Source organism: Phycodurus eques, chromosome 11 (assembly GCF_024500275.1).
Source record: "Phycodurus eques isolate BA_2022a chromosome 11, UOR_Pequ_1.1, whole genome shotgun sequence".
NCBI classification, from domain to species: Eukaryota; Metazoa; Chordata; class Actinopteri; order Syngnathiformes; family Syngnathidae; genus Phycodurus; species Phycodurus eques.
In genome coordinates, this window is record NC_084535.1 from 17986130 (window position 1) to 18004879 (window position 18750).

General features: G+C 40.9%; 2 protein-coding genes across 4 annotated transcripts in view; one reads left to right on the forward strand and one right to left on the reverse strand.

The window, feature by feature from the left end:
* On the forward strand, positions 1-15635 carry ggps1 (geranylgeranyl diphosphate synthase 1). 2 transcript variants are annotated; one of them, XM_061690668.1, is made up of 4 exons: positions 1-318; positions 1559-1682; positions 3185-3255; positions 13710-15635. In XM_061690668.1, exons 2-4 carry the CDS (start codon positions 1610-1612, stop codon positions 14505-14507), a joined length of 942 nt encoding a protein of 313 aa, XP_061546652.1. In that variant the 5' UTR covers positions 1-318; positions 1559-1609; the 3' UTR covers positions 14508-15635. The 2 variants fall into 2 exon arrangements, with proteins under 2 accessions (XP_061546652.1, XP_061546653.1); XM_061690669.1 differs by lacking the exons at positions 1-318; positions 1559-1682; positions 3185-3255 and adding an exon at positions 13327-13401.
* b3galnt2 (beta-1,3-N-acetylgalactosaminyltransferase 2) overlaps positions 14988-18750 on the reverse strand; it is a 15187-nt gene continuing 11424 nt past the window's right edge. Inside the window, exon 13 of one of the 2 annotated variants that reach the window (XM_061690666.1) lies at positions 14988-15418. The gene's annotated coding sequence lies outside the window, so the exon portion shown is untranslated. Of the gene's footprint in view, positions 15419-16732; positions 18741-18750 lie in introns of those variants that run through there. The other variant, XM_061690665.1, reaches the window with a different exon arrangement.

An 18750-nucleotide genomic window follows, 5' to 3' on the forward strand; every position in this document is an offset into this window, starting at 1 on the left:
TGTTGTTTTACACGTTACAACACACACTGAGCTCAGTAAATGTAGCTCGACTAAGCTAACTTTTCCTGACATGAAATGTAGCTTCCCATTTGTGGAACTAGCATAACACAACATCCTATGAGTTGGCTTGTAAAACTGGTTTACTACACTGATATAGCCTACCGAATTTGTCAATTTCGTCGTTTATGTCCTATTATACCAAAGCATCGCTGAAACAAATGCGTTGACGGCTCGTTTGCTTTAGCATGCTAACGCAAATCAACTAGCCGCGTGGCTAACAGGACCGGCCAGACACCATTCTAAACGGAGACAACCAAGGTAGGTAGAGCTGAAGACAACTTGATTCCACTTCGTGTATTTGAAATTGCAGTGATTACTTTTCAGTAGTCTCCAGCTCACCCGCGACAATAGAAATTGAGTATATGGCGTAGAAAATTAATACTGTATATGAATTGTCAGTCGGAAATGTGTTCTAACAGTACTTTCTGTGCTCTTGAATGATAAAGGCTTCTGAATACACAGGTACAGAAATGGATGGATGCATAACATTCAATCCATCTTGTTGTTCTCTAAGTAACTTTTATACTTGGAAAAAGTTGTCTATTATATTGGCGGATCTTTATCATGGCCTTTGATCATCCACTGATGATTAGTGCATACTACCAAATAGAATGACATGGCAACTATTACCCATTAATTCTATTTTGTTTAGTTGTTGTTTTTTTTTTTTAAAGGCTGCAGTTTTCGTTATAAAGTCGTTTGAGGTTTAAAATGTTTTGCAAATTGTTTCATGCGATTGAACCACAGTACGGCTCAATCGCTGCTTTTATTCTTAATGCATCTTTTCTGATTGACTCAACGCATCCAGTCATCCATCCATCCATTTTCTGAGCCGCTTCTCCTCACGAGGCCTGCTGGAGCCTATCCCAGCTATCGGGCAGGCAGCGGGGTACGCCCTCAACTGGTTGCCAGCCAATCGCAGGGCACATACAAACTAACAACCATTCGCACTCACATTCACACCTCCGGGCAATTTAGAGTTGTCAATTAACCTACCATGCATGTTTTTGGGATGTGGGAGGAAACCGGAGTGCCCGGAGAAAAACCCACGCAGCCACGGAGAGAACATGCAAACTCTTAGTATCCATCCATTGTAATTCTTCGATGTATTCTTCCATTCACAAACATGTCTTTTCAAATGCTGCCTGTTGTGGCAGTATTTTAAAAGAGATGTTTTTTCAAAAACAAATGAATGAAAAACGTTCCTGTCTTGGAGCTGCTTAAAAGTGTTCTGAGTGTAAATATGAAATTATAACAAATCTTTTCATCGCTTGAACAGTTTTGTTTGTTTTTGCAGCAAGCTGTATTAAAAATGTAGATATGTTTTTGTAGATCAACATTCTCAAGACTGATGATGTGTGTCATGATTAACAAAAATAAATAAATAAACACCTGATGTGTAATCATTACACTATAAAGTCTTAAATATGCTCTACAAGCGTACTTTCTGTAATCATTCAGGTTAATGCAAATTCTAAAGTTGTTTTTTTCCCCACAGTTTCATGAAAAATTTTCTTCTACAAAAATAGTTCAAATAGTGTTTGAAGTGATGGACGGTGAGCTAGAAGCAGCCTCAGAGCGAATTCTCCTGGAGCCATACAAATACTTGTTGCAACTGCCAGGTGAGTTCCTGTCCAACTTTAAGTAACACTACTAGGCTTTAGATTATCAGGATTTTTGGGGCCGATCAGCAGTTTAAAAAAAAAAAAAAAAAAAAAACGATAACTCATCACTGATCCGATCACAAGATGGGGCAATGTGTCTATTTAAATGACTTGTTCATTTATCTTCGTTCCTCTATTTATGCCAGTGAGGCATAGTGACAGACAGAACAAATAAATCCTCTTCTATTAGATGGCAGGAAGTACATACAGTAATTGATGTATCCAGTTTTTGTGACATTTTTGTTTGTCGGTGTGCCGTGAGATTTTTCAATTGTAAAATATGTTAATTGGCTCCATAAAGGTTGGAAATCACTGCTCTAGTCAGGTCATGTATTCTAATCAGTCAGGTCAAACCTGCATGACAGAAATAACGGGTGCTAACGTACTGTAATTAAATTAATTTATTGTAATTAAATTACTTCACCCACACCGAAACTTTAGAGCATGATTCAACAGAACGGCAGCATGTTTACGCACAACCGTTAGTGCTAGCACTAGCATGCTAGGCTACATTACGTTTTGTTGCCTGCTTGCAAGCCGTATCGTATTAAAAGTACGTGAACATATCTCAAGCACACCTTAGATTAAAGTCGTCTCCCAAGCACCGGTGACCACCAACACACGTTTTTCCCCATTTAGTTTTTATAATACACAGACGCGATCGATTGTTGTTGTGGCTGTGGTAACGTGTATCCGGTCGCATTTGAGTTGACAAGCCCAGTGATCGTAAAAGACGGGATGTGGTGGTATCAGAATACAAGATTTTATTGCAGTAGTCTGTAATCGTGAAAGACCAAATTTGTCTTGTAGTCTGGTCCACGCATTACGTGTCTGTCTCAGACCGCCGACGTTTTAAAAAAAAAAAAAAAAAAAAAACTTTATTGGCGGTCAGATATTTACAGTACTACCTCAAAAGACACACGACAAGGCTAAAAATAAACTAGATTTTGGATTCAAATATACCGTATACAATGGCAGTGCGGCGTGAATGTCTTTTGCGGTCATTGATCTGATCGGCGAATTATGACATTAAAGCCAATCAGCCTAAAATGCTAATTATCGGCCGATACCAATCAGACCGATAAGATCAGTGTAAAGTCTAAACACCACCGTCACTGTGTGTTGGAACCTTCTAATTTATAAATGGAGCACTGGAACATCATGTTCAGTAATATAAATTCTGTACAAAATTATTCCTTCCGACATTGATTTTTGGGGAGTCCTGCTGGGACCACCTACCAGTTAATGTTTCATTTGAAGTACTCAATGCATGCAATTAAGATCACTGGGCTAATGTACAACACATACTAATCAATACAAGTACAGATTGTAAGATCAACACCACCCACATATTTGTGTTACACCCCCGTTTTCTGATTTCGCTGATTGTGAATTCCCTTTATGGCATCACATCAAATAGATTCAAGTAATCAATCCACTTTTAATCATTGTCTCCTCAGGAAAACAAGTGAGGACAAAACTTGCCCAAGCATTCAACCACTGGCTTAATGTACCAGAGGACAAACTACAGGTGAGAAATTGAAACAAAATGTCTACAGTAATTGCCCAATCGACGTTTTAAATAGGCAAAAATTATATATATTAACCCTAAAATGAACACAGTACTATGCATGTATTTTATCGTCTTCAATACCACTGAATATACAGCAACTACAACATAAAAGTAATCGTGGTTATAGAAGTTAGTATACATAAAAAGTTCAATCAAGCTGAAAAACTTACTTAATAAGGACAGACACACATTGCTGTCCTATACTCCCAAGTTCCTATGTTTCCAATGTGTCTTGAATGAGTTAAAGCAGTTAAACTCAACTGGTGAGTCTGGACCCAAAAGTGGGTCGCGTGTAGCCATTTCGGTGGGGTTGTGGACAGATAGTAAAACATTTATAGCATAATTCAGACTGTTAAAACTTTTACAGTTGCTTTGGTCTGGCATTTTTCATAGAAGACAAACTATTTATGTTGCACTTTCATAAAAAGATGAGATCATTGCCAAGATATAATTTTTGGGCATGCAGTTTTATGTTTTTGGTCAGTTTCTTAATAAGGTGCCCTGAAAGGCACTTTAAACATGTAAGCATGAGTAGTTATTTTTAAAAATATGATATTCATACTGTATGTTTTTAAAGGGTGGTGGCCGACTGGTTAGCACATCGGCCTCACAGTTCTGAGGTCCTGGGTTCCATTCCGGCCTCTCTGTGTGGAGTTTGCATGTTCTCCCCGTGCCTGCGTGTGTTTTCTCCAGGTAATCCAGTTTCCTCCCACATTCCGAAAACATGCATGGGAGGTTAATTGAAGACTCTTAAATTGTCCCATAGGTGTGAATGTGAGTACAAAGGGTTGTTGGTTGTTTGTGCCCTGTGATTGGCTGGCAACCAGTTCAGGGTATACCCCGCCTCTTGCGTGGAGTCTGCTGAGATAGGTGCCAGCACCCGTGACCTTAGTGAGGATAAAGGGTTAAGAGAATGGATGGATGGATGTTTTTAGACTATTTTTGAACAATGTACGTTCTTGTTCCACTAATGTGTATGTGTTCACTGTGATGGGTTAAATGCAGAGAACAAATTTCGTGTGCATGCATGCATGTTCATGGCAATAAAAGATGATGATTCTTCTTCTTCTTTATTGTTCTTAACATCTGTAAAAGTTGTTCGGGACATAGCAACAATAAAAAAAATGAGGGTCCTAGGGTGACAACAGTTGAGAACCACTGAATTAAGGTCCTTACACAAAGGAGAAATATTGTTTTTTTAACCATTTGCATCTGTAATGTCAGCAGTACAAAAGTGCACCATTTGCTCACTACCGCAAACCCAGACGCATACACACAGTATTTATAGCCTGCATCGGTCAGTGACAATGAGCAGCAACGCAGATGGTGCAGTTGCACAATTAAGAAACAGTAGATTATATTTGGTCATAAACCTCATCTCGGCCATAATTTAGAGTGCAAACCTGTTGACATGAGAGGCATTTCTTTAGAACAAGTAGCAGTTGTTTGATACATCGCCGAACCTGGGAAAGAAACGCAACTCCAACTCATTACATAGTGCACAGCATGATATGTTAAACTGATAGCATAAGAGGTTAGATTGGCAACCAAGTGCTTCACATGTCACAAACATCCGGCAAAGTCAGATTTCCTCCACCCTTTATTGCTCAGAGGCGGTGTAGTGGGTGTTTTTTTTTGGACAACTGCAGCAGCTAGGTTGCTGGAGTTGGAGCCACAATGTCAATATTTGGGATTATTGTCTTCTGTAACCTGATACAGGCTACCAGCTAAAGCATCAAAGCAGTGTGAGGTCTTAATTAACAGCTGACTGACATGGTACAAATCAGTCCTTTAACAATAGGGCTCGAGACTGCGACCTTTTTTTCCAGCTTGTGCAGTTTATCTTGTCGCACTTGCACGAGTGCATGTTTTAATGTTTGAAAGTACCCTTTTCTTCAGTGGCAATCTCCTCCTGGTGAGAGAGAGCGCCGTCTTCATTGTTGTTATGAATTCCATTTAAGTTAAAAGCGACCTGCTGCAATATGATTGGCTGTCTGCTGCAACATAATTGACTGCTTCCTCCAGATAGGACACATGCTATTATCCACAGCATCGTGGCATATACACGCCCCACATATGCGCATCACAGACAGGCCAGTATGCCACCACGTACCTATATTGACCCTGCTCGCTATTTATTCATTTTAAATGACAAGTGTGAGCTGTCAACGCATCTGGACTCCTGGTGAGAAAGCTACTTAGCCCGGACCTGCCTTGTAAAGTCCGGTAAGCCAGTAAAATCCTCCTGCCGCAACTCATCCACAGCTTTTCTTTTTACACGCAACATTATCATCAGCTGCTACATTTGTCACGGGAATAAAAACAAAAGTTGTTTCCCCAAATATGATCCGTCAAATATGATTGCTTGACAAGTATGAGGGTGTGTGTGTGTGTGTGTGTGCGTGCATATGGGGGTGGGGGGGCTATACCGCTAACTACAAAGATTGCCTGCCTTTCACTCGTTATAACAAACAGAGAGGCATGTGTAACGGTTAGCTAGAAAATCTACCCAATCTATCTAATCATAAACAATATTTTTATATGGTGGTAGTACACTTATTCAATTGTTTTTAAATGTACATAGGTCAGTCGTCTGGTTGTGGTAATGCTCACAATTAAGTGGTTTTCCCAGGGGGTGAGGGTTAAGAGCCCTGACTATAAGAGCTGGCCGTTCGAACAAATGATCATATAAAAGTAAAGCCTTTGTTTTGTTTTGTTTTTTAAATGAATTGGCCTGTTCTGTCTGCCTCTGCTTGCAGCAGACAAACTTCTTGTTCACAGTAAAATATTTTGCAAACAGCTTACCTCGAGTAAGTGTCAATCTTTATTTCATACGAAACTATGGTTGTGATGGTCATGCTGTACCTCCTCAAAAAAGGGTGCGACCAAATCATGTGCTGGTGCAACCAAGTTGGTGGCACCAATGCTACTAGTGCAAAAGTTGAAAACAAATTCCTTGATTGTTTTTTGGACATACTTGGCAAATAAAGATGCTTCTGATTCTGATTTGTTACAGTAGCAGATGTCATGGTGGCTGTAGTTAAACTTCACAGAGCTGACATTGTGCTCCTCTCCTTTAGAGCACAAACTACTACTACTGCTATATATCAGAGTTTATTTAGCGTTTCTGTTGGTGGTCATGTGATTCAATTGTCAACAATTGGTGGTTAATCAATTATAATCCCACCCACAATGGAAATGTTACTTTTAGTTTTACTTTACATAAAATTCATTTATTTCATGTTTCTATATACAGTACTTTGTGAATTAATTTTACATGATGAATTATTGGGAATTCAATGTGTTCTTAAGGGGTTCAAGTCAATCTGTCACTTCTGTTTTTCTTCAGTCAAAGTTCATTTGGATGAGCGATTTAGAATTCATTAGTTTTAATTTAGCACAACCATTATGCCACAAGCTTTGCAGTGACTAAATAGATCCCTCATAGATCAAACATTATCTGTCAGCCTAAGACTTTCTCAGATTTAAAACAATTTCCCGTATATTAAATATGGGCATTGATTAAAACTGCCCTGCGATTGGCTGGCGACCAGTTTAGGGTGTACCCTGCCTCTCGCCCGAAGATAGCTGGAATAGGCTCCAGCACGCCCGCGACCCAAGTGAGGGTAAGCAGTACGGAAAATGAATGAATGAATAAATATGGGCAATAGAAACTGAATAATAGTTTGACATAATTTTTTGTACACATGTAAAAAGATATGCCGTGGATGCATGCATTTAAGGGGAGATTGATGTAGGTGCATCAACTTCATGTATCGAAGTTAACATTATTAAAGGGGGACTTTGCAGTGTTAAAACTGCTAGCAAGATTTGAATCGCACTTACTTCACTAATGAGTCCCCCGTGCGTTTCTGACCAAAGCAACACCCCTCACTCACGTGCACGAGCGCCATTCTCGAACATGGTCATTCCTAAATGCATGTGATCTTGAAAGTTTTGCTGAGGTGCGGTAGTTTCTTGCACAACAAATTAGAGGTTTTAACAAATATGACCCAAAAAAATGTTTTTTGCTAACTCCCCTTTAATGGTCATATAAATGAAGAAATTATGTTAAATGCCGTCTAATAATGTGGATTTGTAATTATGACTTGTGGGGGAGAGGAATCTCGTCACATAAAGACTAAACAGTGGACTCTGGTCTCCCTTACATTATTGATATTGACATGTCCCTTTCGCCATAGTGTACTGTATTGCGCAGCCAGCACAGACACGTGTATAACTTAGTAACACATTCCACTTGCAGTCCTAGGGTCATCATACTTTTTCTCTTTGAGTTCTGTAGTGACGTGACAAAAAAACATATGCCAAAGAAAGAAGCTGCGCTGAAGTCTTGCCAGATTTGTTCAAGTCTCGCGTGACTTCAATTCAAAACGTCTATTTTTTAATTGGACATTCAACATTAGAGGTTCCAGTGTACATTTATATCCCATGGTGAGTGTTGACAACATCATTAGGGAGGAAAACCCTACATCCCACATCGCATTTTACACGTTGCCTCTTATCTGACTAAATGTGTTCCATGTCATACTCTGACTGCCTTTTCTGTTTGGACTCTAAGTGACCTCGACATGTTCATATTATAAACAAATCTGACTGTAGTCCTCTGTCACAAGCCTTCTAATTCCAAATGCGGTGAATTGTGCCACAGCATGACCCCTCCCCCTCTTTCCGTGGCGCTCTGTAAACTCATGCTGAACCCATCATGTAGACTGAGAGCACTCCTCTCAGCATCATTAGCGCTCTGCTGCCAAGAAGTCGCCGCCATGGAAACAAGTGGGTCTTCAGATAGATGGCGGGAGTGACATTGGTGTACTGTGTCATTTGTTTGGACTTTTCCAGTACATAATGTGTAGTATGTGTCTCTGTACAGCACATGCTGAGACTTTCCCATTATACTCCTTCCCTTGGTTTTATTTCTCTAGTAATGTGTAGAATGGTTAGTATTCATATAAACTGGACCTTTTCAATTGGCGGCGCGCGGACCAGGTCTCATGCAGACCCACAGTCAATTGCCGTTGGTTGTTGTACAGTCGTATTTATGTATGGGTATGTAAACTTATGAGCACAACTGTAATTATATGCAGTCATATGTACCCCTGTCATATTGGAATGAAAGTGTAGGCTACATCTTTTTCATAACCTCTAGGTGGTGGTGCCACACTAGAATGAAAGTGTACAGCTTTTTCATAACCTCTAGATGGCGGCATACAGTTTATAAAATGAGGTTGTTTTTTTTTTTTCATTTTCCCCTATATCTATGTATAATGCACACTATTGACTTTTGACAATTGTTTGGGGGGGGGGGGAATGCACATTATGCACAATAAATTATGGTATGTGTGTCATCACACAGCATGTTTTTTCTCCCACAACCCGCTGTCATAAAAGATATATGCAGCATTATGGTAGGTCCTTTTGTGATCATGTGACCATAATGAGCCAATCAAACAGTTTGTTTACAGGAACAGATTTGCAGAGGAAGAAACAGCTTGTTTCAAACTTCGGAAAACTGCCTCAGAAAACTGTTTTTAAGAATGAATGGACGGACTAGTACTTTTCCATTCTGACGGAAGCCGGCTCAAAACCATCGCCTCATATGTCTCTCATATGCTCCGGTATTCTGAGGCCAGGACATGCAAACTAACTGAACTGAGCTCAATTCAGCAGAGTTAGACGACTGAAGAGCAAATGAATGTTCCCTACAGATAGTGTAGACTTAGCGGCAACGTAAATGAGCATTTAGTGACGTTTCGGTCATGTCCGAAACATTACTCGAAGGTAAACAAAATAACTTTTTTACTTGACATGTGCATCGAACTGTTTTGATTTACTTAAAAGTTAGGCTTAATTTGCCTGTTCAGTGTTACTTGAAGTTTGGGCTGTGGGCTTAATGCCTGTGGTGCTTAACTTCAAATTGTTTCCCAGTCTTTTTTGAGTTGCAAGTATCACAATATGATTTGTACTGAAATGTAGACCTGAGGTGTTTGTACCTGTTTATTAGATATTTAAGTTATAGGTGTTCTTTGTTTTGTTTTTTTAATGTGAACTGTTTTGAGTTAAGAACTGTTTAAAAAGCACTTTGCATTTCTGGATTTTTTGGGAGGTTTTTTTTTTGTAATACATTTATTCACGATCACACATTGTTGTCCTTTAATAGGATCAAAATAGTTTAATTTATGTCACAGGCAGATAGTAGTTTTTTCATGGAAAACAAACCATTGTAGTTGCAAAACCACAAATGTGCCTCATGCCATTTCGATATTTTCGATGGGTTAGTTACGCGCTGGAATGGTGATTGACTGGTTAACATCTGCTTCACAGTTCTAGGGTTGGAGTTTCAAATTAGGGCTCAGGCCTTCCTGTCTGTAGTTTGCATGTTCATGCTTGCCTGAGTGTGTTTTTTCCAGGTACTCGTTTCCTCCCACATTCCAAAAACATGCATGATCGGTTAATTGAAAACACAAAATGGTCCTTTGGTTTGGATGTGAGTGTGAATGGTTGTTTGCCTATATGTGTCCTGCAATTAGCTGGCAATTGGTTCAGGGTGTAACCCGCCTCTTAACCAAAGTCAGCTGGGATAGACTGCCTAGTGACATTAAGCGGTACAGAAAACTGATTGATACGTCGTCTATGCCAATCAAAACATTTTGTCTGGAACTTTGCCCTGAGAAAGCCCTTGCAACTGGACCCCTCCAAATTTTAATTAACGATCCCTAAAATATACTGTATTTGAATAGACATGTACAGTGCTCTACAAATGAATACACTGGAACAGATTTGTTAGATAACCATTCATTTCAGAATCAAGATTTTCTATGGCATACTACACTACCAAATACTCACACAAATATGGGTCATTGGATGGAAATGAGATTTGTCAATGTGCACACACTAAAATGTAAATCATGTAAGTAATGTTGCAAAAATGAGCAAACATCAATTAAAGGTAGATTTTGCTGTTTAAAAAAAGTCATACAGTCCTGCTCACCATTGGTGGCACCCCTTCATTTTTTGCATACCCTGTACAATATCTTCAGAAATAAATGGAAATGTACCAAACTTATATCATCAGGATTAATTGGAGGTCCAGAGTAATTTCACAAAGAAAATAGTTTTGTTTTTTTCAAGTTAGATATTGCAATTTCAAAGGAAAACAAAAACTGAAAACAGAATGTGCAGGAATATTGGCTCCCCTCAATATTTGGTTGCACACCCTTTGGCAGCGATGACAGCCTTCATTTTCTTCAGGAGGTATTCCACATTTAGTACTCAAACTTCATGGGTGCCAGTGATTGTGAGCATGACTGTATTTCATAACTTTCTGTATGACCTAATGTATAATATTATTAAAATGAGAGAAGAGGGAGGCTACATTCAACTCTAGCACAAAAAAAACGTTAAAATATTGTTAGCAGTTTGAAAATTGCAAACTCTACCTTTTTAAGTGGAGTAAAGCTAAATTTTAGTTTAAAACATCTGATTCACAAGACTTTACCCACAGGTGAGTCTCATCATCGAAATTGTTCTTGTGCTCAATGAGATGAGAAATGGATGTTACTCATTAATGTTGAGCTCTGTACATTGTTATACTCTCTTTAAATGTCATTTCTGACTTTTCCTGCTGCCTCAAGCTTAGTGACAAATGCAGTCACAGACATTACAAAGAACTGGATGGAAGTCACATAACTTGTGGCTACTCATGAATGCTGGATGGTTCAATAACAAAAAATATCAATTTTCACTTAGTCAAGCGGAACATTGCAAGTTCCACTTGACTTGAGTCAGATTATATTGCAGTGGGTCCTGAAATGGACCAAACGGTTATTCTTTCACAGAAAATGGTCTGGTCAGATACACAGACCTTAACCCATTCGATTGGTCAGTCATTTAATCATTGTCGGTAATGTACAAAATATACACCCACACAATGCAATAAAGTAGTTTGGGTAGCAACGTAAGAGCATGTCGTCATGCGGCACAAGGCGGCATCCTCAGTTACTGCTGTAAGTAGTGTTTTTGCATTTGATTGTTTTATGTTCATGGCCTATTTGCGTAGAAATTTGGGATACATCGCAGCTGGAGGAAACAAACAAGGACTTCCTGTACTGTATTTTAGTGTGATGCACTTGGAGTAACTCAGTCAGACGCATGAGGCATCATCTGTTCCATCCCCTGCCTTGTTTGGCACAACTGTGCTTGTGCATCCTCCCTAAATGAGTAAAAGACAGCTTGCTTACAACTGAATGCCCCTCAGTATATTGCGCTGAATGCACTTGTTTGTGATGAAGACATGTCTGCATTGTTAATATTTCACTGTTTGTGGCTTTGGCAAACTGTGACTTCCACAGTCAGTAAAGTGTGGCGCTGATCAATGAAAACTTGTGGTACTGGCAGTCTGACGAAACACATTCTATAGCAATTGTTGGTGTCGCTTATGTAATCTTTGAGCCGTTATTGATGTGAATTTTAGGTTTGCTGGGGCAGTATAGGTGGTATTTACAGCTTGTGTGTGCTGGAAATTCTGTTACAATGAGCAGCGACATGATTGTCACTTTTCTAATTGAAAAGAACAGACTGTCACTCAAGGATTGCACCAGTAGTGTGATTCACAATTATATATGCTCAGTCTTAAGTTTTCCTCGAGAAGCGGTTCTCAAACTGTGGTCTGCAAAGTAGGCATACTGTAACTTCTCGTGTATAATGCGTACCCCCAAAGTTGACCTCAAAATTCTGGAAAACCCTTCTACCTATGTATAATGCATTTTTAAAATGCATGATCTTGCTTCTACCCATATGATCAAAACATAACAACAGAAGTATTATCTGTATTTTGTTAGTTATTTTTCAAAGAATTATTCTGAATTTAAGCACTTTATTTGAACATGTAATGCTTATTTACTTGCTCTTATTTTGAAATTCACACACCTACTTTTATTTAGTAAATGAGAAAACACACAGTTGTCCTCATATGTTTGATTACCAAGGCAGAATTAAATTAAAAGCGCCGATATGCTTTTGACATATTACACAAATCTGCCATCCCTGCATGTATACAGCATTTCAAGCTCTCACACTCTTTTTTTGTATAAACGTAAGGCAAGACGACATTGACAAAATATATGCATTTTGGAAGCACGACTTGGGTTAAAAGTTTCCAAGATGTTGATACACCACTGCTTTTGCAATGAACTATATAAATATGATCTGAAAATGGTTCCACTCATGTTGTGTGTTTCTTTGCAGGAATCAGCTCAAAGGGTCGAACTAAATGGCTAAGTTGGCAATACTGACAGTACTTTTGTTGTCTAGGTCTTCTTTGTTCACAGCAATGTTGTTAGTGGAAGCAGTGCATGCTCAAAAAATACTTAATCAATTTGGTATTAAACAGGTCATGAATATTTAGGTTGAACATTTTTGGGGGAATATTTTTCCCTGCAAGGTGTCCTCATTATTTATTATTTTTTTAATCATAATGACAACTGAAATCACTCAAATTACCTTCAAACCTCAAACGTTGTCATACGCTTAAATGTTTGGCCTGATAATATACACACATTGACACACACACGCGTTCAAATGGCTTTTAAGGGTAAGTTTCCACACCTGTAATTATGAGTCTGTGACCTGTGACTGATTGTATAAATAGTAAATGAGTTTTTAAACTCTTGAGACCCCAGCATATTTCATCCATAGATGAATGACTTTGCTGGATACAGAGGCATGTAGAAAGCAAAAGAACTGTCAAAGAACCTGTGAGAAAAGGTTGAACTTTATAAATGTGGAAAAGGATACAAAAAGATATAATGATTTGAAAATTCCAATATGTATTGTTCAGTCTAATAAAGAGGTGGAAAATTAGTAATTCTGTTGATAACAATCCACAGTCAGGTAGAAATAAAATATGATATATAAAATCTTTCAGCTTCATCTGAAATACAAGCTTTTCTGCAAAAAAAAGTGCTTTTGCCTGATCACTCTCTTTTTTTTTTTTTTTTTTAAAGAATAGGATGCATCTTAAACATTTTGCCAGGGTAGACTTATGAGCACAACTGTATGTGGTGGATCCAAAAGGAAATGCCGGATGTAAGGATCTATTATGTATTTTTCCAAAAAGTATTTTTCTGCTACGTTTTGCTTTCTAATGCTAAGTACAGTGCTTTTTAGGAGGTGAATGGGTATTTAGTCCTCCATTCATCTGGTGTCTCATTTTCAAAAGTGTGTGCGTCGTAGTTTCATCACGTCACTATATGAAATGTCAGACCTTGATTGTGAGCATGTAAACATGGCGCCCTCTGCTGCATACAAGCTGTAATACATCAAGATACCTGTACACATTTAGTCACACTGTTTTAAGAGGTCACTCACTTACCTGAGCTTAATTCCAAATTCAGGTGATCATCGAAGTGACTGAGATGCTGCACAACGCTAGCTTGCTCATAGACGACATCGAGGACAGCTCAAATCTGCGGCGAGGCTTCCCCGTGGCCCACAGCATCTACGGCATTCCCTCGGTCATCAACTCTGCCAATTATGTGTACTTCCTGGGTTTGGAGAAGGTATTGACGCTGGACAACCCCGAAGCCGTGCGTGTGTTTACCCGGCAGCTGCTGGAGCTGCACCGTGGCCAGGGCCTCGACATCCACTGGAGGGACACGTACACCTGTCCCACGGAGCAGGAGTACCGCGACATGGTGCTGCAGAAAACCGGGGGTCTCTTTGGCCTGGCCGTGGGACTGATGCAGCTCTTTTCTGATTGGAAGCAAGACCTGAAGCCCCTCCTGGACACGCTGGGCCTTTTCTTTCAGATCCGGGACGACTACGCAAATCTGAGCTCGCGCGAGTACAGTGAGAACAAGAGCTTCTGCGAGGACCTGACAGAGGGCAAGTTCTCTTTCCCCACTATCCACGCTATCTGGTCACGTCCCGAGAGCACCCAGGTGCAGAACATCCTCAGACAGCGAACCGAGAACTTGGACATCAAGCGCTACTGCGTGGACTACCTGGAGAAGGTGGGTTCGTTCGCGTACACCCGTCAGACGCTGCGGGACCTGGAGGCAGAGTCTTACCGTCTAATCAGGGAGTTTGGCGGGAACCCTCAGCTGGAAAGCCTGGTCAAACTCCTCAGCCGCATGCATCAAGAGGCTGAAACGAAGTCGAACACTGAGCAGTACACCAGCCACAACCGCTGACCTCCTCCTCGTCACTCGCTGCGCTGACACCCTGCTGCACGCCTTACATCCCAAAAAAAGTTATCACAAAACTGGAATACGAGACTCCTGGTGGAAATAAAACCAGCTCCGTCCTGCCTTTGTCCTTGATGTGCTGGAAGCGTGTTAAAATGATGATGCCACTTTTCATGTTGTAATAAATGGTACCACACTCCTATCTTGGTGGACGCAAAAGCAGCCCATGTTCTGAAAACGTTAAAATCATGATGTGACTGTCCAGGTTGTAATAAACTGTACCACACTTGATTCTCACCGAAAGCAAAAGCAGCACTTTTTTTTTTGGTATTAATATTTTTTTTAACCTGTCCTGTTCAGCTGCATGGTCATACAGAATGGTGGATCGGAAGCCTTTTGTGCTGGAACAGTTTTGCTGTGCAACAGGGGAGTTTGAAATACTCCTGATTATTTTTCTTTCTGATGTTTATTGAATATACAGCCAGAAAAAATGGTTTTGGGGGACAGAACGGACAAGAGGAACAGGGGTGTAGTAAGTAACGTCCATGCATCCATCCATTTTCTTCCGCTTGTCCGTGGTCGGGTTGCGGGGCCAGTAGCTTTAGCAGGGAAGCTCAGACTTCTGCTCTTCAGGGGGGATCCCGAGGTGTTCCCAGGACAGCCGAGCAATGTAGTCTCTCCAACGTGTCCTGGGTCGTCCCCGGGGTCTCCTCCCCCACTATACGTGATGGTGCACTGCATTCCCCTCCTGAGATGCCGGATGGCGGACCAGAATTTTCCTCGAAGCCATCCGGAAGTTGTTCTCCATGGCCTCACTGAACTCCTCCCATGTCTGAGTTTTTGCCTCAGCAACCACCAAAGCTGCATTCCGCTTGGCCAGCCGGTACTTCTTCAGCTTGACGGCATCCCTCTCACCGCTGGTATCCACATTTTTTTTCATCATGCTCACAATTATGTTTGGCCATCTTTTACACTTAATATTGTGCATTAAATGTGGTGCTGCACTGCACACACGTCTTGTTTCATTTTTACATCCAACAGAGAAATAGCCAAATCAGATAATCTTGAGTGTATTCTCTTGCCCAGGCTGGCTGCTATGAACATGACTTATAACGCATGGGTGTCAAACTAATTTTTGTCATGGGCCACATTGTAGTTACGGTTTCCCTCAGCGGGCCGTTACGAATGCAAAAAAAACAAATTTGTATCACTTCATCATATTATTACATGTACACAACAAATTGATGGGTAGCTCGTTTTGAAATGAGAGGTTAAGGATAATATTTGTTCAACTGCTGTCCAAGTTACTATAAAAGGTGTTTGGTAACAAAAAAATGCAATATCCATTCATCCATTTTCTTTACCGCTTATCCTCACTAGGCCTGCGGGCTGCTGGAGCCTATCCCAGCTATCTTCGGGCGGGAGGCGGGGTACACCCGGAACCGGTCGCCAGCCAATCGCGGAAAAATTGCAATATCTCAACATTATTTATCCATCCATCCATTTTCTGAGCCGCTTCTCCTCACTAGGGTCGTGGGCGTGCTGGAGCCTATCCCAGCTGTCATCGGGCAGGAGGCGGGGTACACCCTGAACTGGTTGCCAGCCAATCGCAGGGCACATACAAACAAACAACCATTCACACTCACATTCACACCTACGGGCAATTTAGAGTCTCCAATTTTATGCATGTTTTTGGGATGTGGGAGGAAACCGGAGTGCCCGGAGAAAACCCACGCAGGCACGGGGAGAACATGCAAACTCCACACATGCGGGACCGGGGATTGAACCTGGGTCCTCAGAACTGTGAGGCTGACGCTCTAATCAGTCGTCCACCGTGCCGCCACATTATTTATTATTTAGGAAAATTTAAAATTGTGGTACAGAATTTAGCAAGAATCATGGAAGTTGACCCACATGATTTGCTTTCATGGGCCACATAAAATGATGTGACGGGCCAGATCTGTCCCCCGGCCTTGAGTCTGAAACCTGTGTTTATAGAGCAACTTTTGTGGGAACACATCCAACCCATGCCTTTGTCTGTTTCATGTCTTGACATTGACAAATGACATCGTCTTCAGTGATGAGCTGTCCAAGTACGCCCATAGTAATTCTCGACTGTCCATTTAAAAAAAAAAAAAAAAAAAAAAACAGGTGAAAGAGATGGCATTTGTTTTATTTTTGCAAGTGTGACGAAATGCAAACGTGTAACACGCGGCGGCAGAAGTCCATCACGATCGCTCATTAAAACCTCACACGAATCACATTTATTCTCATATGGATGCAGAGATTGATTCTCTCCAGTCCAGAGACTGAAAGACAAGCATCCTGGCGTTTGTGTGGGGACCGATAAACCCACGAGACCCACCCACTCCTCGCAAGAGTTGGTTTATGTATCATCAGTTTGTGCTTTAAGGACAGGGTCTGGAGATTTCATAAATATTCTAATGACAACAACAGGAAGGAACCCCCCCCCCCCTTTTTTTTTGTAGCACAAATGACAGGGCAACATGCCGAATACATTCAACTGGTCTATAATGTCAACTACAGTGGAACCGCTATAGTCACAGTCAACATTCCGAATAGGAATATTCATCCATCCAGGGGTGTAGTGGAGTGAGTCAGTCATTATTATAATTTTTAGCACCCACAGCTCTTTCAGATGAAAAGTTATGATCTTTTTAATACACAAGATGTGTTATAAAAGTGTAATCCGTGAGGCTGCTGTGTCTCGCTTTTTTCACTTGTGGCAAAACCACAGTGTGAATCAGATGCATGTTACCGCCAGTATTTCACGTGTGACTACGACGCATTCTACAAAATTTAGTGATCACGTATCATTGATCCTAATGACGTAAATGTGTTTTGAATGCATGACTGAGGATAAGTCACTCAGAAGACAGCTGTTGGTTTTGATAACGTGCTATAATGACACAAGGTAACAACACTCCAGCGCACTTGATGTATAGACATTAAAAAGCCTACTTAATATTCATGTCATTGCACCCAGAGCAACATGTGCTGGCGCATATTTTTACCAGCACTCACTTGTTTGCAAAGCCTCCAGTCTGCCTCGTCGCATCCCATTTGGGATAAGAAGGAATAATTAAGTATTCACTGTTTTCAGCCTTCAGTGATCATACAGGAAAAGTGGTGGAGTTGGGAATGATTGCAGACGTATATTCATTTGTGAACCTCTTATGTGTCACTCACTGAAGCAATTATCTCACACACATACTGTGTCGTAGAAGCTCTGCCATATGACAGCAGTAGGAGTCGAGGGGGCTTACGAAACAGCGTGATTCACTTGAGAGAAGCATGGCATTGAAAAGGACTGAAGTCTGTTTTGGAATATTTCATGTGAACTGATGCGCTGCGTCACACATAATGCTACTGTGATGTGCAGACGTTTGGAGGCAGCATGGAGAGGAGATGCTTATCTTCTAAGTGGGAATGAAAGTTGTGATTGTGTGTCTAATATTACCTCCTCATTCCTGTGAGTCATAAACAGTCAGAAAGGCTGCTTTTGGTTGCCGGGTGTTATGAATAAATTATTTCCTCCTCCTCCTGCAGAGTCCCATACATGGATGGATGAGGGTGAGGTACACCCTGGACTGGTAACCAGTCTATCGCAGGGAATATATATATAAAGACAACCATTCACACTCACAGTCTCGTCACTGAGTGGGAATTTTGGTGAGGGAACCGCTACACAGGCACTTAACACTTACAGGGAAAGTGACAAATTCACATACAGTACGTGTATCCATTTATGGGTCTCATATTCTGAATTAAGGGCGGCACGGTGGACAACTGGTTAGCACATCTGCCTCACAGTTCTGAGGACCTGGGTTCAAATCCAGCCTCCCCTGTGTGGAGGTTGCATGTTCTCCCCGTGCCTGCGTGGGTTTTCTCGGGTACTCCGGTTTCTTCCCACATTCCAAAAACATGCGTGGTAGGTTATTTGAAGACTGTATATTGCCCACAATGTTTGTGTGTTTAAATGTGCCCTGCGATTGGCTGGCGACCAGTTCGGGGTGTACGCCGCCTCTCGCCCAAAGTCAGCTGGGATAGGCTCCAGCACGCCCGCGGCCCTAGTGAGGATAAGCGGTATGGAAAAGGGATGGATGGATATTCTGTATTAACATATTAATTCATGCTACTTCTTTTTGATAAATTCTTTTGGTTCTCCTACTTGAATCATTGGACTTCACAGCCATGTTGAGGCTCCCAATTATTGATCTGTGTGAGA

Coding starts and splice junctions, on each gene's coding strand:
- ggps1 (XM_061690668.1), top strand. CDS start 1,610: ATGGACGGTGAGCTAGAAGCAGCCTCAGAGCGAATTCTCCTGGAGCCA. Junction 1,683..3,184: donor ATACTTGTTGCAACTGCCAG/GTGAGTTCCTGT, acceptor TTGTCTCCTCAG/GAAAACAAGTGAGGACAAAA. Junction 3,256..13,709: donor TACCAGAGGACAAACTACAG/GTGAGAAATTGA, acceptor TTCCAAATTCAG/GTGATCATCGAAGTGACTGA.